Source organism: Microplitis mediator, chromosome 10 (genome assembly GCF_029852145.1).
Source record: "Microplitis mediator isolate UGA2020A chromosome 10, iyMicMedi2.1, whole genome shotgun sequence".
Classification (NCBI taxonomy): Eukaryota; Metazoa; Arthropoda; class Insecta; order Hymenoptera; family Braconidae; genus Microplitis; species Microplitis mediator.
This window is the reverse complement of record NC_079978.1, coordinates 13,930,300-13,948,787: the sequence shown is the minus strand read 5'-3', so window position 1 is coordinate 13,948,787 and position 18,488 is coordinate 13,930,300. Positions and strand designations below refer to the sequence as shown.

Genomic DNA, 18,488 nt, shown 5'->3' with positions numbered 1-18,488 from the left:
TGGGCATCACAATCAAATATAAGAGTGGGGTCATTGGAAGCCCATTTCCTCAAGTTGGGGCCACCCTTTTTCATTATGCTATTTAATTCGTCATGAATAATCTCAGCCTCATGACGCGTATCTGCACCAGTAAGCAGATCGTCAACGTAAAAATCTCTTTTAAGTATAATGGAGGCGCGAGGATGTGATTTACCCTCATTATCGGCGAGCTGATGTAATGATCGAGTCGCTAAATGAGAGGCACATGCAGTACCGTATGTGGCGGTGTTAAGTGTGTACGTTTTCACGGGTTCAGAAGGATCGCTACGAAATAATATTTTCTGTTACTTTCTGTCCTCTGGATGCACTAAAATTTGACGATACGTTTTTTCGAAATCGGCTGTGAGGACGAAAATATATGAGCGATAGCGAGTAAGAATAATAAATAAATCATCTTGTAGTTTCGGACCCACCATCAGGGTATCGTTCTAGGAAATTCCGCTTGAGGTTTTAGCGGAGCCGTCAAAAACCACTCGAGTTTTCGTGGTAATACTATCTTGCTTTATAGCAGCATGATGCGGGAGGTAGAATCCCTGCGCTGAATCGCATGCGCTATCTGCGATAGACATGTGCTTTAAATCAATGTATTCATCCAAAAATGCAATATAATCAGCGGACATTGTTTTGTCTCGAATGAGCCGTTTCTCCAGTGAGTGGAAACGGCGAGAAGCTGAGGTATAAGAATCACCTAGCTTTGATTGATTGCTATTAAAAGGCAATCGAACTACATATCGGCCAGATGAGTCCCTTGTAGTGTGAGATGAATAATAATCCTCACACAACCGTTCTTCAGGGGACAAATCTTTAGGATTAGATAATTCCTCTATTTCCCAGAACTGAGTAAGATTAAAGTCAGGAATTTGCTGACTCATTGCGAGATGACAAGATATGTTTGGTTTTTTGAAGGAGTTGCTTAAGCTGACAGCCACTATCCAACCGAGCTGAGTTTTCTGTAACACTGCATCAGGATGGTTTTTTAAAGCAATTTGGCCTATGCTTAAAAGTTTATAGAATAAATCAACACCTATGAGAGCATCGACTGCGGATGGCTTGAAGAACTCTGGGTCTGCCAAGACAATGTTCTTGGGTATCTCCAAATGGGCCAAGTCAACTGCCATGGAAGGCATTGCTCTACTAATCTGCGGTATTATTAAAAACTCTACGTTTTTCGAAAATTTGCTAAACCGTGACTGTTGCCCGAGCCGAATGCGTTATGTTTGTGCACAGATCGTCAACGCCGTTGACTGCAATGTTAACTGACATTCGATTCAGCTATAAAAAAAACAAGCGGTTGCTTCGGTCATAAAATGGGCTTGGGAGCCTGCATCCAAGAAAACACGTGTAACGGAGTGATATCCTTCCACATTACATTTTAAATTAAATTTCGACTCGCGCCAAAAGATCCGGCCTCCTTCTTCAACAACTGTCAATAAACGAGGAAATACAGTTATTGATGCGCCGGGGTCGCTATGGTCGAGTCCCGACATTTGGTTTTAGGAGTTGGCCAGCCTGACTGGAGAGGTACGAGGGCCAGAGACGACGAGTGATCGGTCTCTTGGCTCGCAGCAACCGCCGTGGACGGACGTGCCTTACTACGACTACCACTAACATCTTGGTTTCCACAAATTTCTATCTACTACTACTACTACTACTACACGTGCTGCTAGTCATCATAAAATTGGGCCAAGAGCATATAAGCCCACGGCTCGTGGAAGCTTATTCCTTAATTAAGTTTATTAAGTTTATTTAAACGGTTATTTATATAATATTTATTGTGGATTGGACCTGGTTGATTGGAAAGGATTAGAATGGTTTGGTGGACTTGGAAGGAAGGACTGGTTATGGTTTTGGTCTTGGAGGAAAAGGATCGGTGGAATAAGAAGGACTGGTTAAGGTTGGAGATTGTTGGAGTAAGTGAACTCGTTTGGTTATTGTCGGGTTAATTATTTTATTGTTAAATAATATTCTATTAATTGAGGAGTCGTTATTTACAAAAGAAGTCGAGTCGGTTTTGTTAAATTAGTCGAGTCAGTGTCATCAGTCATTTTGGTTATTGTTCATCTTTCATCAAATTATCTGTAAAGCGGCTTCGTTTCAATAAATGTCACTGTTTTTATATTTAAATTTGGTATATTAAACTAATTTATCGCAACCTTCCTGATAAGTTAAGTATAAGAATTCTCTCTTCTAGTTTTAATACTGTGTGATCCAGTACGGGGCTTACCGTCACCTGGAGATACTGAGTTCAGCTAGGCAGGTTTGCAAGACACCTTAAGTTTTGCACATGTGTGGGACACTTATTGTATTGAGACCACAAATTCAATTAATATAATAAGTGCACCCATAACACGACATGGCTTAGATATCCCCTTTTATCCCCTGAGCGTTTACTATGTCTACTAACGCCGTAGCTAATAATGCCTCTGAAAAAACGAGAGCATGCATACTTTGGATCTTAGCTCCAGGCCTTGAAGAAGAAGACGGCGGATCCTGTTCCACAGACAAGTTCTGTGGCCAATCAAAATGCAGGAGTGTGTTGTGCCGACCGTCACACGTGCGGCATTTACTTTTCGAGGTACATTGACAAGAATGATGCGATTTAAGCAAGCAATTAGTGGACCAACCATTTCTCTTCGCTAATTCATATCGAGAGAAGGGCCTTAACTCGAGAAATGTGCCACAAAAAAGATCCTATAACATTTCGTGATAAGTCTGATAGTTTCACCGGAAAAGTAAAACGATCTCCAACTTTACTTCGAGCTCTAATAACATTGAAACAGATGGATTTATCGAAAAATGATAAAAGACCTTTTTTTGTAGAGCGTTCAATTTCCTACAAAAATATGTATTTTTCTCTTTGATCTATTGATTTGTTAACGAGGTTAAAAATACTTAAAGCTAAAAAAAAAATTTTTCCCATGTTATTTAAATGGGAAAATCGAATTTTTCAATGAGCTAGGTCTGTAATCGAAATAGAATTTTTTTTCATGCGCGAAAATTTTTTTTTTTGTGTTGAACTATGGTTTTTTCCACATGCACTTGAAAAAAAAAAATCTGGCTCCGAAATGAAGCACCCTAATATATATATATATATATGACCAGGCTAAAAAAATCGAGTATTTTTTTTTTTTCGATAATGTGAAAATATTATTCCTGATGACCAAAAAAAATTATCGTGTAAGTTTGAGCCCTTCATATTGATATTAAGAGGTGTATCGTTACGACTTTTAGTTTTATGACAGAAATTTCATTTTTTACCCAAAACTCGTAAATTATTTATCTAAAAAATTTGAGCAATGTATATTCTTAAAGTAAATTGAATTCCCTACAAAAAATTTCTCTTAGTAAATTGACGTAAAACGAGCCGTTTCCCTGTAACCGTGCCTTAAACATTGATTTGTTTTTTAAATTCTTTGTTTCTATTTCGGATTTATGTAACTACTAGAAATATTAAAATGGTTTTTAGTCAAGATACATATTCTTGAAAGAAATTTAATGCTCTACAAAAAAGGTGTCTTAACATTTTTTGCTAAATTCACTCCTTCGAAAGTTATTCAAGGTTGAAGTTGAGTCAAAACGACTTTAATAACCTGAATAACTTTTGAAGGAATGAATTTAGCAAAAAATGTTAAGACACCTTTTTTGTAGAGCGTTTAATTTCTTTCAAGAATATGTATCTTGACTAAAAACCATTTCAATATTTCTAGTAGTTACAAAAATCCAAAATAGAAACAAAGAATTTAAAAAACAAATCAATGTTTAAGGCACGGTTACAATGAAACGGCTCGTTTTACGTTAATTTACTAAGAGAGATTTTTTGTAGGGAATTCAATTTTCTTTAAGAATATACATTGCTCAAATTTTTTAGATAAATAATTTACGAGTTTTGGGTAAAAAATGAAATTTCTGTCAAAAAACTAAAAGTCGTAACGATACACCTCTTAATATCAATATTAAGGGCTCAAACTTGCACAATAATTTTTTTTGTCATCAGGAATAATATTTTCACAATATCGAAAAAAAAAATAGTCGATTTTTTTGGCCCAGTCTAATATATATATATATATATATATATATATATATATATATATATATATATATATATATATATATATATATATATATATATATATATATATATATGTATATATATACATATATATATTAACGGGTTTTTCACCACCGGGGATCTACCGGAGTGAAGTCCGAATACACTTACGATTTTTGGCAACCTTGTTCAAAATTTTTAAAGTTGGGCGCCAGGTGATGTTATGATCACCAAATAAACAATTATCGAAAATGTCGGCTCAGAATTATAAATCAGAATTACAAATCAATCATTTGTATATTAAACAGGAAATCAATTGATCGTTATGACAAAAATTATCGGTTACAAAACAAAATATAATTTGCCGTTGTCGGCTTGACTCGATACAAACAATATTATCAAAAAAATCCTAGTTGATCGAAAAAAACAAAATCAGTTCATTGCTCAAAGAAAACACAGTCGGTTGACAAAATCAAAATAAAATAATTTTATTGTCCGGAGACACACATACAGCGGAAGTATTAACGAAATACTTGACGAGTGACGTCAGAGTATTCTTACACGGCGAGGCGACAAGACTGCTGTTGCGAATGAGACACGGATAATCCGTAATTCTCAGAACTGCTCGAGTGAAATAAAATAAAATAATATTATATTTCAGTAACGCGTGCGATTTCACTATCATATAATTGCTACACGTAATTAGTTATTTCGTTAATTAATTATTATCGCACTTCATTTGTTTATTAACAAAACAATTCAGTCGTACACTTTGTCAGTTTTCGTGCTAATGCTTCGGCTTGTTCACAGTAGACAGTTTATTGTTCACTCGGAATTTATTTAATATCAGTCACTTTAATTGATCGTTAATTAATACGCGGATTGTTCTTTAAAAAGTCGTAAATCGAATTGTTCAAAAATCGGGATCGGAATTGTTCTTTTGGTCGAAGTCGAATTGTTCAAATACAAAAACGCGGCCGTTCCATTCGGCATCTATCCCGGATCTCTTGTCACGATCAATGCGCCGGGTCGATTGCTCGGTTAAAGTCGGAATGGTGATCATAGATGTCACCAAAATTTACTCACCGGGTAATGATTTATCAAATTTGGATTAATTTCAAACCATGGGTCGATGTCGAATTTTTCATCATGTTACAATATATATATATATATATATATTGAGACAAATCGCTTTTCGTCTTCGCGATTTTTACCAGCAGCCACCAGAATTCGCGGGTTGAACCCTGGCTTAGGCTGGCCTCTAACAAATTTTATTTTACTTGGACAGAGCAGTGGGCTGGGGTTCTTGCAAAGCAAAGACCCGCACTTATTCAAACTCGGCAACGTATGAGAAAACTTATTAACTTACCTCACGGCTTATAAAATTATAGAATATTCTTATTGATGGTCGAATTACTATTTGTAACTTAATTAATATTTATTTTATCAGACTATTCGATAAGCTTACCAGTAAAATAGGAAATAAAAGGGATGAACAGATAAAAGATACAGTGAATGATTAACAAGTGCAATGATTGTTTATTGCCAATTATAATAATAAAAATTACTTACAAGAAAATGCAAGCGCTGGATACAATGTAGACAGATTCGTGGCACAGTACAAATTTTATATCGCGAGTATATCGCCGGTAACGTACAGTGATATTTGTTTAAACTAACTTTGTTTATAATAATCAGTAACTTGGACAGTAAAGTATATCGCAAGAGAATTGCTAGTAATACAACTATAACGCAAGTTAATTTCCCGATTTACAAAGTAGTTATCCGTATTAATAAGATCGCAAATAAATTGCTAGTATATGACAGTGAAACTAAATTATACGTCTTATCACTACTTGATCCAGGATCGAAGTGAAGTTCAATCACCGTAGGGTCTTAGGGCTGAGTTTTTGGGCTCGCTCCCCATTTCCCCTCACGGTCATGCGTTGAGGTGATAACTAGTCATGTGACCATGGCACTATGACTAGCTTTAGGTGGTTTCAGACGGCAACGAGACGGGGAAAAATGAGAACCGCAAGGCTGAGGAAGAAGATGACAATTCACATTGTCTCAATATATATATATATATATATACGATATAAGGCGCCTTGTCATCACGATAGTGCCCGCAATTCTTAACAGATCTTAATGAAATTTTATCCACTTATTTATTGGACGATTATCTTGATCAAGCTCGAAGATGAGTCCAATCAGTCGATTAATTTGGAAGTTGTGAATGTTTGAAATTTTTTTTGATGTTCAGAAAAATGAATTTTCTGGCTTTATCCTTAAATAACTTTTGAACCGAAAATGATGTCGTTGGAAATTCCCAAAATGTTTTTAAATTTTACTTTCTTGGCAAACATTACTTAAATATTTGTACCTTCAAATAATATCTTTTTAGAAGTCCAACATTTGCTTTCTACATTTAAAATAAAATCCCAATTTTCATTAATCGAAGTACAGATCGTAACAAAAAACTTCAATAAATCGACAATTTATGACTTACTTCTCAAGAATTCAGTTTTAAGTTTTTTCCAAAAATATCCATTTTTGCAACTATCCCGTCAGCTGAACTAAATTACTTTATTACTCCTTTGGACCCAAATACTTTCCCATGCCTTTCTCAAGCCCATGTGTTTCTCATATTGTTCTACCGTCTTACAGTACTTCGAGAGTTCTATCCTTTTCTACTTTCTATTGGTCTTTCTCTTAGTTTCTCTCATTCGTTCTACTTTTCTTCCTTCTAACTATTTTCAAATACATTAATAATTTGAATCATTTATATAATGGACTTCTGGATAGTTTTAAAACCAGAAGTTACTCCAAGTGATTTGATCAGAAGAATTTCTGGAATTGATGTATTTGAAAATAGTTAGATTAATTTTTTAGTTATTGTTATGTTTATAAGTATTTTGGTATAGGATTTTTGAACGATTTTGACGTAATTTAAAATTTAATTTGAATTTCTATGATCTACGGTTGGTAACAGGTAAGCGTATTTGTGAAGATAGAGGGAGCCTTTGGTGTTATAGGTTTAAAGTGTATGTGTGTACTCACAGTCTCACACACGTATACCCAGTAAACACATTGACGTAAATTTGACGTCAGAGTGACGTTACGCTATGTCATCATTTACGTAAGATATAAGTCACGAATGAGTCAGGTGTGACTCATTATTTCCCACTTTTTTATGTAAGATTATGATGTAAAACTAATGACGTATGCATGATGTAAATGTGATGTCTGTGTGACCTTTTATGACGTCAATATGACATACGGGTGATGTCAAAATTATCAATTCGGAAAAAATATTTTAAAAAATAAAAAAATAAAATGAAATACCGAATTTTTGATTTGATTATTACCGCGCGAACGCATTGTGAATTCTGAAACAAGATTAGATAACGTTAAATGATGAAAAAATCCTGGGCGTCTGCTGGGTTCGAACACGGCTCCTCTTGGCTGGTAGTCCTGAATGTTGCTCACTGGTCCACATCACGAGAGTTCAAATCTCGTGCTTAATTGATGTATTTAGAGTGAAATGCCGGAAAAGACAGAGTTAATAAGTTTTCGTGATGGATTTTTACAAAATTTAAAAAACTCCATGAATTTATATGAAATTTTATAGAAGCAATATTTGTCGACCTCGATGATAATTGTATAAAATTTCATTAAGTTTTATCAAATTTTTTAATTTTTTGTTGTGATGTGAAATTTAAAAAATCTTAAATAAAATTTTGCGAAACATTAAATAATTTCACAAAATCGTATGAAATTCAATCGATTGAAAAATTGTGATACTAAACTTTAAAATCATAATAGCAAAAGAGTTCAAACTGTCGTTACATTTTCTTTGTCATCCTAAATGATATTTTCGATATATCATTTAAAAAAATAAAGTTAATTTTTTTATGCTCACGCTAATGTTCTAATCTAAAACGTCTGAATGATCTATTATCGAGTTTATCGATTACTTTGACCCCAAAAATGTTCGACGTTTAGTTGTTATTTTTACACATTTACACATGTTTGAAAATTCATTCTATGATTGTTTTATTTCAATGAATAGATGATAAAAAACTATGACTCGGACATTACATCAGCATTGCGTAAAATACTGACTTGTCACTGATGTAAAGATATTATTTAAGAGTGACATCCTCATTACGTATAACTGTGACTTTGCTACTGACATAAATGTATGATTTTAAAATTACGTCATTATGATATACGGATAATGACTTTATTATTACATAACAATGTGATGTAGATTCTATGTCAAACGTACGTAATACATAAGTCATAACTGTGACATAGTACAAGAGTCATACTTACATCAATATGATGTCACAAGCTTTACATCATATTAAAGTCATGTAGAACGTCAGATTGACATCAAATTTACATCAGATGTCGTGACATTGCTATGACCTACGTATGACGTCAAAATAAGGTCATGTGTTCACTGGGTAGTGATCTTGTAACTAAGATGGCGTAAACACGTGATGGCTTGGGTTTATTATATTTTTTTATATGTTATAGTGTACAACATTATAAATGACTTTTGTTATTTTGTAATTTTATAAGCCCACTCTTAAATGATGTACAGAATTCACCATCGAACTGTATGTTATTGTAATTTTTATACAAATGAAATACGACAAGTAATTATTATAAGGTTTGACTACATCAAGAGCACATATTATGGTATATTATATAAAAAATTAAATGATTTTTGATTACTGGGTTAGATTTAAATCTGTATAATTATAGGTAGTAAATTATATGTTTGTATTTCTTTGTAGAACGCCGGAAGAAGAGTCAATAAAGACACGAAACGTCGCGAAATAATAAACAATCTTGAGTTGTTATTTTGATTACTACCTCTCAATCAATAATATAAAAAAATAACTATTTCTTACTATTTTATTATAATTACAGAATTTAAAAAAAAAAACTTATTAAATTTAATTGAAAATTTATCAAGAACCCAGTTGAATTATCTTGCTCTACCACCATTATTAGAAATGATATTTATTGTAAAAATGTACACGGAAAGAATTTTTGTATGAATATTGCCATGTCGTTTATTCTAAAAATCTCTCTAAATCCAGTTATCTTGGGCCATTACGACTTTTTACTTTTGACTTACGAAATTTTACTCACCCAATGAGTAAAAATTGATCAGATGAATTTTTACTCACAATTATGAGTAAAAATTACCCCTAGTGGCTATGTAAATAAACACTCTCTAATTCAATGTTTACTCGTAAGTTATGATAAAAAGTTGATAATTCGTTTGATAAAATTTATATTGAATTGAAATAAGAATTACAATTAATAGATTGAAATTACTATAAAAAATGTAAAACTATCTAATCGCATTAGAATATGACTTGAAATAAATATTTTGAAAAAGAAAAAAAAAGAATAAGTGTATGTATTATTATTTTATTAAATTAATTTTTATCAGTAAAGTTACAAAGTTGCGGTTATTGATTGCAAATAATAACGAACTAAAAAACATTTTAATTGTTAGTTGTAAATAACTTTGATCGGAAAATTAAAATATTCATTACTTAAAACTTAGTTTATTTCAAAAATCAATAATTATTAATTGAAGATAACTATAATAATAAGTTCTTTGAATAATTGATAATTTATGAGTAGATTTTTTCATTTAACGAGAATTAATCATGGACCACTGCACGGAAAAATTCACCACAAGTGGCCCAACGTCGCAAACCGATGATCGGCCAGTCATAAGTAGCCATTTATTGGCCAGTCACCGGCAGCGTTGTATGACTGGCGTTTTCTTTACAGAAAGGCATATTCTGATATGAAACCAGTAATGCCATAACATATGGGGCATTCCATGCCAAATCACCGAGGTTTTGACCCAACCCCTTTCGATTTCGCTGAAACTTTTTTATCATTTTCTATCCTACCAAAGACATTTTTCTGAATTGTTTCAGATTTTTTTACTCAACCCAAAAAAAGTTACGGATTTTTGAAAAAAACCGCTCTTTTTTTTTTTAATTGCTATAACTTTCTCACAAATTAACCTTTCGGCACTTTTTGTTTTTCAAAATTTGTATTTTTAAATGTAGTTTTCAGAAAAAAACACAAATAATTTTTCGGAAGTCACGATACATGAAATATTTCAGTTTTTTCAAAAAAACCGTCATTTTTTCGAAGTCCGAAACCTTTGATTCTCAATTTTTTTGACTCATAAAAAACTTCGACTAAGACAGTATTTAACCCCGCTATTCCCATTTTGTGCCGACTTTCCTTTATATTTTTTTTTTTTTCGATTGAAAATAAAAAAATTTCTAAATTTGGCTTATTTTTTATGACTTTGCGCTGAAGTTTTTTTGAATTGTTATTAAAAGCTCAGAAGTTGAATAAAATTGTACAAAAACAATCGTAAAATGTATTAGGGGCAAGAATTAATTTTTTCGGAGGAAAATTCCCAATTTTTAAATATAGTAAAACCTAAACTTACAATTAACCTTCTCAATAAGACAATTAATAGATATACTGAGAAAAGTAAAGATAGCCCGAACTGAGAATTGAACCTAGACACAAAATGGGAATAGCGGGGTTAAATACTGTCTTAGTTGAAGTTTTTTTTGAGACATAAAAATTGAGAATCGAAGGTTTCGGACTTCGAAAAAATGACGGTTTTTTTTTTAAAAACTGAAATATTTCATAAATCGTGACTTCCGAAAAATTTTTTGTATTTTTTTCTAAAAACTACATTTAAAAACACGAATTTAGAAAAAAAAAAAGTGCTGAAAGGTTAATTTGTGAGAAAATTATAGCAATTAAAAAAAAAAGAGCGGTTTTTTTCAAAAATCCGTAACTTTTTTTGGGTTGAGTAAAAAAATCTGAAACAATCCAGAAAAATGTCTTTGGTAGGATAGAAAATGATAAAAAAGTTTCAGCGAAATCGAAAGGGGTCGGGTCAAAACCTCGGTGATTTGGCATGGAATGCCCCATATACATTCAAAAATTTGAATAAAAACTCTCTTCGATTAGACTACGCTATTTTGTTAAAAAATAAAACGGCTGCTGGTAATTCACCAGGTTTAGGCCATTACTAATTGCCAATGCTTGGCTGATCGATGGCAGTCAGACATCGGCCAATCTACGGCTTTTTTTTCATTAACGGCGACTTTGTATGGGGAGTTGAAAAAATAACATTTTATGTCATTTTCGCCGGCTAAATCATGATATAATGTACTATAATGTGTTTGAGTTTAAAAAGCTCATAAGATAACAATGGCATTCAAAAGTATTTTCGAGCTCGAAGAGCCCGAGAATCTATTCACAACATTGTTTTCGAGCTCTTTGAGCGGGAAGTTTTGGGGCTGGCCTGCAGGGCCAACCCCATGCCCAGATTCTTTAACTTAAGAACTCGAAATAAAAATGCACCCTCAATTTTTTATAGTGTACTTTCAAATTTAATTCTACCGACTAAGAGCAAAAATCTATTTGAATTAAAAAAGTACCAGTAGAGATGATTAATTTTATTAATTGTAAATAATATTCTTTTTCTACTTTTGTTTGTCTATTTATTTCATTTTGCTCATTTCAGTGGTAAGTTGGCGGTAAAACCAAAAAGCTTAAAAGCTAATTTGTATCTGTTATTTGCAGCAAGATTTTTTTTACGTTTTATTTTGTAGATTCAATCTATAAAGTAAGAATAAGAAGATAAGAAGAAGCATAATGATCTTAATTCGTTAACGCCAAGATAAACATTTGTTTTTATCTTATTGGAACAAACTGTCCGACCCTTGTCTTCCTCACTGTCTTTCTACTTTCGTCGATATGTCTTTGTTCATCTTGACAACTTAAACTTAGTTTGTACTTATCTGATAGAACTATAAATAATATTTACCCACATTTTATGTATATATATATATATATTTTTGTTTATGATAAATGATTTAGGGTCATAAATATGTTATTTACATGATTTTGTCAAACAATTAAAACTGGGTGATAATGAAGTTAATACGAATACACAAAAGTTTAGGGAAAGATAGTTGTTTATTTTGAACTGAAATTTAAAATAAGTTCTCCAAGGGGTCGTACACGATGTTGACAATGTCGACAGCAAATATTTTTGAAAAATGCAATCTGGTAAAAACTGCTTTATTTAACGCGAATATTTTAAGTACTGTTTAAATGTTCTGCCATGAAAACTCTTCTGTTTCACTATTTTTCTTCCCTCAACACGAAAATTAAATAAAACTATTTTTTAATTTAATTAATTTCTATGAGTAAAGTTATAAAATTGCGGTTGTTGTTTGCAAATAATAACGAACTAAGAAATATTTTAATTGTTAGTTGGAAATCACTTTCATTGGAAAATTAAAATATTCATTACTTAAAACTTAGTTTAATTCAAAAATCAATAATTATTAATTAAAGATAACTATAATACTAAGTTATTTGAATAATTAATTAGAAGATTTTTTCATTCAACACGAATCAATAATGGACCACAGATTCACCAACAGTGGCCCAACGTTGCGGACCGATAATCAGCCAGTCACAAGTAGCTGTTCAATGACCAGCTATCGGCAGCAGCGTATGACTGGTGTTTCATTACGGAAAGTCATATTCTGATTTGAAACTAATCATGCCATAACATATTCATTCAAAAATTTTAATAAAAACACACTCGATTTGACTACGCTATTTTGATAAAAAATTAAACGGCTGCTGGTAATTAACCAAGTTTCGGCCATTACTAATTGCTAACCCTAGGGATTCAGGCGCCACCTCCGAAACTCAGCTAAAACTCAGGGTATCGATGGGGTTTGGGCAGTGTTTTGACGGTAGAAACGCGAAGTTTTGTGTGCAATCATGACACGAGATTCTGTAGGTTTTTCTCGCCATAATTTTGGCGTGTCAGTCAATGTATACTATCGTATTACCACCAAAACTATATAGATTTAATTAGACTAGGTTTATCTGCCAGAAGCATTGTGGATACGGCAACGCAGTATAGGCCTGACGGACATACTGATATTGCGGCGTCCGTGACAACTATCGCCAATGTTACTATTCTCGCAATGGTTGAATCATCTATGCATACAATTTTACAACGTATAAAAATCTTCGATACCATACGTTCAAGCCCATACTGGCATAGTGATATCCGAAAAATATTTCTTACCGTGTTTTATGAACGTTTTCTTTTTGGTCCTGTATTTTTTATAAACAATTCATAAGTTGTACTTGAGGTTATTTGAAAAACCGAAAACCACTGTGAGAACACCGCGAAAATCCTGTGGAAAAATCTCATTGACTCCACAAATACTCCCAAAAAAATCCGCTTGAAAAACTCCATGAGAACACTGACAAAACTACGGATAAATCCCACGAAAACACCGAAGAAACTTCGTGAAGACTCCGCTTGAACGCCAGTAATACTCCGTGGATACATCTGCACTACTCCGCAAACACTCCGTGAGAACACCGACAATACTTTATGAATACTCAGTGAGAATACTGGCAATATTCCACGGAAACCCTGATAAAATGCTGTTGGAATCTTGTGTCGTAACTGCATACAATACCCCACGTTTACTCAGCTGAAACACCGCGCATACGTATAAAATACCCCGATCAAACTTCAAAAGGGAGTATACTCCGCGTAAACTCCGCATAAAATCCGAGTTTACGCCGGGTCATTGAAACTGCCAGGGAATGCTTAGCTGAGCGACGGCAGTCAGATATCGGCCAACCTACGGCATTTTTTCCACCAACAGCGACTTCGTATGGGTTGGTAAATTTGACAGTAGCAATCTGACAACGCTCCACGCGAGTACGGAAAGTGCTATTTAAGCGGTACATTTAAACAGATACTCAGCACACAGCAACTGGTGGTACATATGCGAGGCTGTCAGATTATAATTTAAGAAAATGTTCAACAATATTTGTGTGTACGCATATATGAGTAGTGTGTTAGTAAACTTCTCACAGTTACACGCAGAGAATTTTACGGTATCTTTTACATCAAAAATTTATAAAAATTACTATGTCATAGTAACATGAGGACAGTATGGAATTATTGAACAAATTGCCGATAACGTAGAAATTTGTAAAATACATCGAACAGAATTTACAAGGTGCATTGTAATTTTGACAAAGCAACAGATTAAAAAATTTAAATTTCTTGAATAAAATTACAATGCACCTTGTAAATTCTGTTCGATGTATTTTAAAAATTTCTACGTTATCGGTAATTTGTTCAATAATTCCATACTGTCCTCATGTTACGATAAATTATTTATGTAAAAAATACTTTAAAATTCTCTGCGTGTACAGTATCGAACAAAATCAATGTCTCGTTTCAACTACCACCTAATCTACTATTACCACACATGTGGCTTATAACTTTTTGACAATATTATAGCAGGGCAACTACGTTAAAATGATTGAATAGTTTTTTTTCTGTTTGCGAAACTTAATTTTTCCAAAGATATTGATTTTTTCAATAAAAAATTGGTTTTAAATCATCATTTATTTTGCGAATGTAACAACGAAAGTCCACTTATTGGAGTAAGAAAAAATATGGATAAAATTTCATTTTAACATTTTCTATTCACAAAAATAAGTGGAATTCCACCTATGTAAAATTACCAATATTTGCAATCAATTATAATTATACACTAGGTATTATAATATATAAATCAGAATAACTGTACGTATCAAATGAAATTAATATAATTTAAAAATAAATATGGTATTTTCTTTGTGTTTGTGAAAATAAAACTAATTACATGAAATACTTACGAATTAAGTCTAATTTAACAGATTTTCTTTTTGGTGGAACAAGATCAGTATTAGACGCCTCGCAGGTGAAATTGAATCCTAAATATTCACGCCGTAGTGACCTCATTGTTAATCTTAAAATAAAATTAATATTGATATGATAACAATAGTTCATTTAACTGAATAGATCATTCAAAATAATATTATTTAGATACTTACTTATTTTCAATAACATCAGCAGCACTTTTGACAGATTCTTCAAACGTTATATTAGGAACGTGCCATTTTATTCTCGGTGACGGTGATCCTATAATTATAAATAAATGCTTAAAGCATTGGTAACACGATGTGAACATCGATAATTACATAAACGAAATGAATGATATCTTCATAACTTAATCATTAGCCTTCTGTACATTAAGCAATTGATTATCAGATAAATTTATTATGGCTAGTCATTAAATTGTAATTTATTTTATGAATCCTATAGATTATGTTACATCGCTACATATTACACAAGAAAGTCTGTTTGTATGTCTGTCTGTACGCGGTAGACAAAAACTACCGAACAGATTTTGATACGGTTAACATTAATGGACGAACCCGGAAAAATAAAATTATATACACTAATGGAAAAAATTAAAGGATCAAAAAAAAATTCTAAATTTTTAGGCGATTTTCAACAGGCTCTAACTTTGAGAGAAATGGTCGTACAAGAAAAGAAAAAAAAAGGAAATTGTAGCTCCAAGTATCTACTTTTTGGATTAGAACTTCAAAATTTTTTAGCGTCAGCAGTTTTTGAGTAATCTTAGAAAAACCAACGACAAAAAAATTTTCAAATTTTTTTAATTTTTTTTTTTTGGTCTCCGGGCGTGGAAAAAATTATTTTTGCTTAACCACTATGAGGATCGGATACCTCCATTATTCAGCTTTAATTTCTTTTTTATGGACCTTGATACGTCCACTTCTCGCCGAGATATCGGTCTTCAAATGGAAGAGGATCCTTTTGTCTTTGATTATCGATATCTCAGAAACCAATCATCGCACAGAAAGTTAATGGTGGGTTTTAAAAACTTGAATAAATTCCCTTCAATGATTAGCCATTGCTTTTTCGAAAAAAAAATTTTTTCCTATCGTCACATGAATTTAAAAATGCAACAAAAAAAGGGCTTTTTGTAGTTTTTGGAAAATCAAGCGCTGAAACGAAAATATTGTGAAAATCGATAATGTTGACTATGCATTTTACAGTTCAATATGTCCACAAAAACCCTGCAGAAAGTCAGATTAATCCAACCAGCCGTTTTTTTGTTTCACGCTATCAAATTTAAAAAAAAATTAAACGATCACGTTTTTTGCTCTGAAAAGCTCATAATCTTTAACAAGATGAAAACAAACATTTTTTTGGAGCTTTGCCCACAATTTTATTGCAGACAGTGCTTAAATTTCCAAAAAAGAAAAAAACTTTTTTTTCGAAACAAAATTTTCAAAAAAAAAATTTTTTTTAAAATTTTTTTTCGGAATAACTTTAGGAAATTTACAAAACCAACACCTAATAATTTTTAGCACGTTTACGTTGCTGCATTCCGTGATTTTACTGATCTCCCAGTCATCAAATTTTTTTGAAAATTTTTTTTTTTTGAAAATTTTGTTTCGAAAAAAAAGTTTTTTCTTTTTTGGAAATTTAAGCACTGTCTGCAATAAAAGATTATGAGCTTTTCAGAGCAAAAAACGTGATCCTTTAATTTTTTTAAAAATTTGATAGCGTGAAACAAAAAAACGGCTGGTTGGATTAATCTGGCTTTCTGCAGGGTTTTTGCGGACATATTGAACTGTAAAATGCACAGTCAACATTATCGATTTCCACAATATTTTCGTTTCAGCACTTGATTTTCCAAAAAACCACAAAAAGCCCTTTTTTTGTTGCATTTTTAAATTCATGTGACGATAGGAAAAAATTTTTTTTTCGAAAAAGCAATGGCTAATCATTGAAGGGAATTTATTCAAGTTTTTAAAACCCACCATTAACTTTCTGTGCGATGATTGGTTTCTGAGATATCGATAATCAAAGACAAAAGGATCCTTTTCCATTTGAAGACCGATATCTCGGCGAGAAGTGGACATATCAAGGTCCATAAAAAAAGAAATTAAAGCTAAATAATGAAGGTATCCGATCCTCATAGTGGTTAAGCAAAAATAATTTTTTCCACGCCCGGAGACCAAAAAAAAAAAAATTAAAAAAATTTGAAAATTTTTTTGTCGTTGGTTTTTCTCAGATTACTCAAAAACTGTTGACGCTAAAAAATTTTGAAGTTCTAATCCAAAAAGTAGATACTTGAGCTACAATTTCCTTTTTTTTCTTTTCTTGTACGACCATTTCTCTTAAAGTTAGAGCCTGTTGAAAATCGCCTAAAAATTTAGAATTTTTTTTTGATCCTTTATTTTTTTCCATTAGTGTATAATTAGATATAATCATATATAAATGAATATTCAGTGCTTTATTCTTAAAATAAAAAATTTCAATTTTTGATTCAGTCTACTGCCAATAATTTCACCAGAGCTTTATAAGAATTCCTGCAAAATTTATCCGGTGTTCAAAACGAAATTTTCGGGATTCGGTATAAATGAAAAACCTGTTAACTTGACTTACCGCTTGAATTCCGATGAATTATTGGCAGGAAACTGAATCAAGAATTTTTACTTTCTACTTCAAGAATAATTCCTTGAATCTTCATGTTGTATCGGGGTAAAAATTTAAATTTACAACTTTAAATCAAGCTGATTTTCCGCGGTTGATTAATTACCCATAGTACCCCATATGCGTTACTATTTCATCGACTTGTCGCCGGGCACGCTAATTTAAGGGGCTCGTCCCCAAGACACAATAAGGAAATAAGTTGGAGTGGTGGATTTTCCGATAAGGGCCGAATGATCGTGAACTTAGATTTGATAAGTGAGTGACAAGAATGAAAACGGACACAGTCGGACGGACCTGCAGAACAGTTGGATGGGTGACCGCACGGGAACTATTGAGAAGGATTACGAGGTGGACAATAACGAGCGACGGGAAAACGGAAATCGGCAGGAAGGCTGAAGGGTTAAGGACGCCACGATCATTTTGGAAAGAAAATTATACAAAGGTAGATAAATTGTCGCCAAGTGGTCACAATTTATTAATGAATTAATTAAGAAATAATAATTAAGTTAATTCGTGGGCAGTCGCCATTTCCGGTTGAATATATTAAAATATAAATTCTCGGCAAGAAGACCAGAATTCAGTATAAATTAACACGCGGTCCGTCTGATAATTTCTCGGCAGGAGGGCCAGAAATTATAAATAATAAATCTAGTCATTAAAGAATTGTTGTAAATAGTAAATTAATCAATTTTAATTAAAGAAAAATATAATAATACAAAATTTACAAAACTGAAAATTAAGGGAAAATTAAAAGTGTAGTGAAAATAGTGATAACGATAAAACGGTAATTAATTAAATTTATTAGTAATGGAAATCAGTTCTTGTTGTGAAATTCGGTTATTAACGAGAAGACTAGTTATAAATGAATAAGAGAGAGATAGCGTCTGTCGTTGGCGTCAGTTTTTCAGTATC

The 18,488-nt window shown here is 32.4% G+C and overlaps 1 protein-coding gene across 3 annotated transcripts in view; it reads right to left on the bottom strand.

The window, feature by feature from the left end:
- The window catches only part of LOC130675558 (hemicentin-2-like), a 635,075-nt gene that overhangs the window by 161,875 nt on the left and 454,712 nt on the right, over window positions 1–18,488 (bottom strand). For all 3 annotated transcript variants that reach the window (XR_008991309.1, XM_057481317.1, XM_057481316.1), the window contains exons 5-6: window positions 15,101–15,188; window positions 14,903–15,015 (exon numbers count right to left, since the gene is read on the bottom strand). Coding sequence is in view for 2 of the 3 variants with exons in the window: in XM_057481317.1 (XP_057337300.1) it covers window positions 14,903–15,015; window positions 15,101–15,188 (201 nt within the window). In the remaining variant the exon portion in view is untranslated. The remainder of the gene's footprint in view (window positions 1–14,902; window positions 15,016–15,100; window positions 15,189–18,488) is intronic.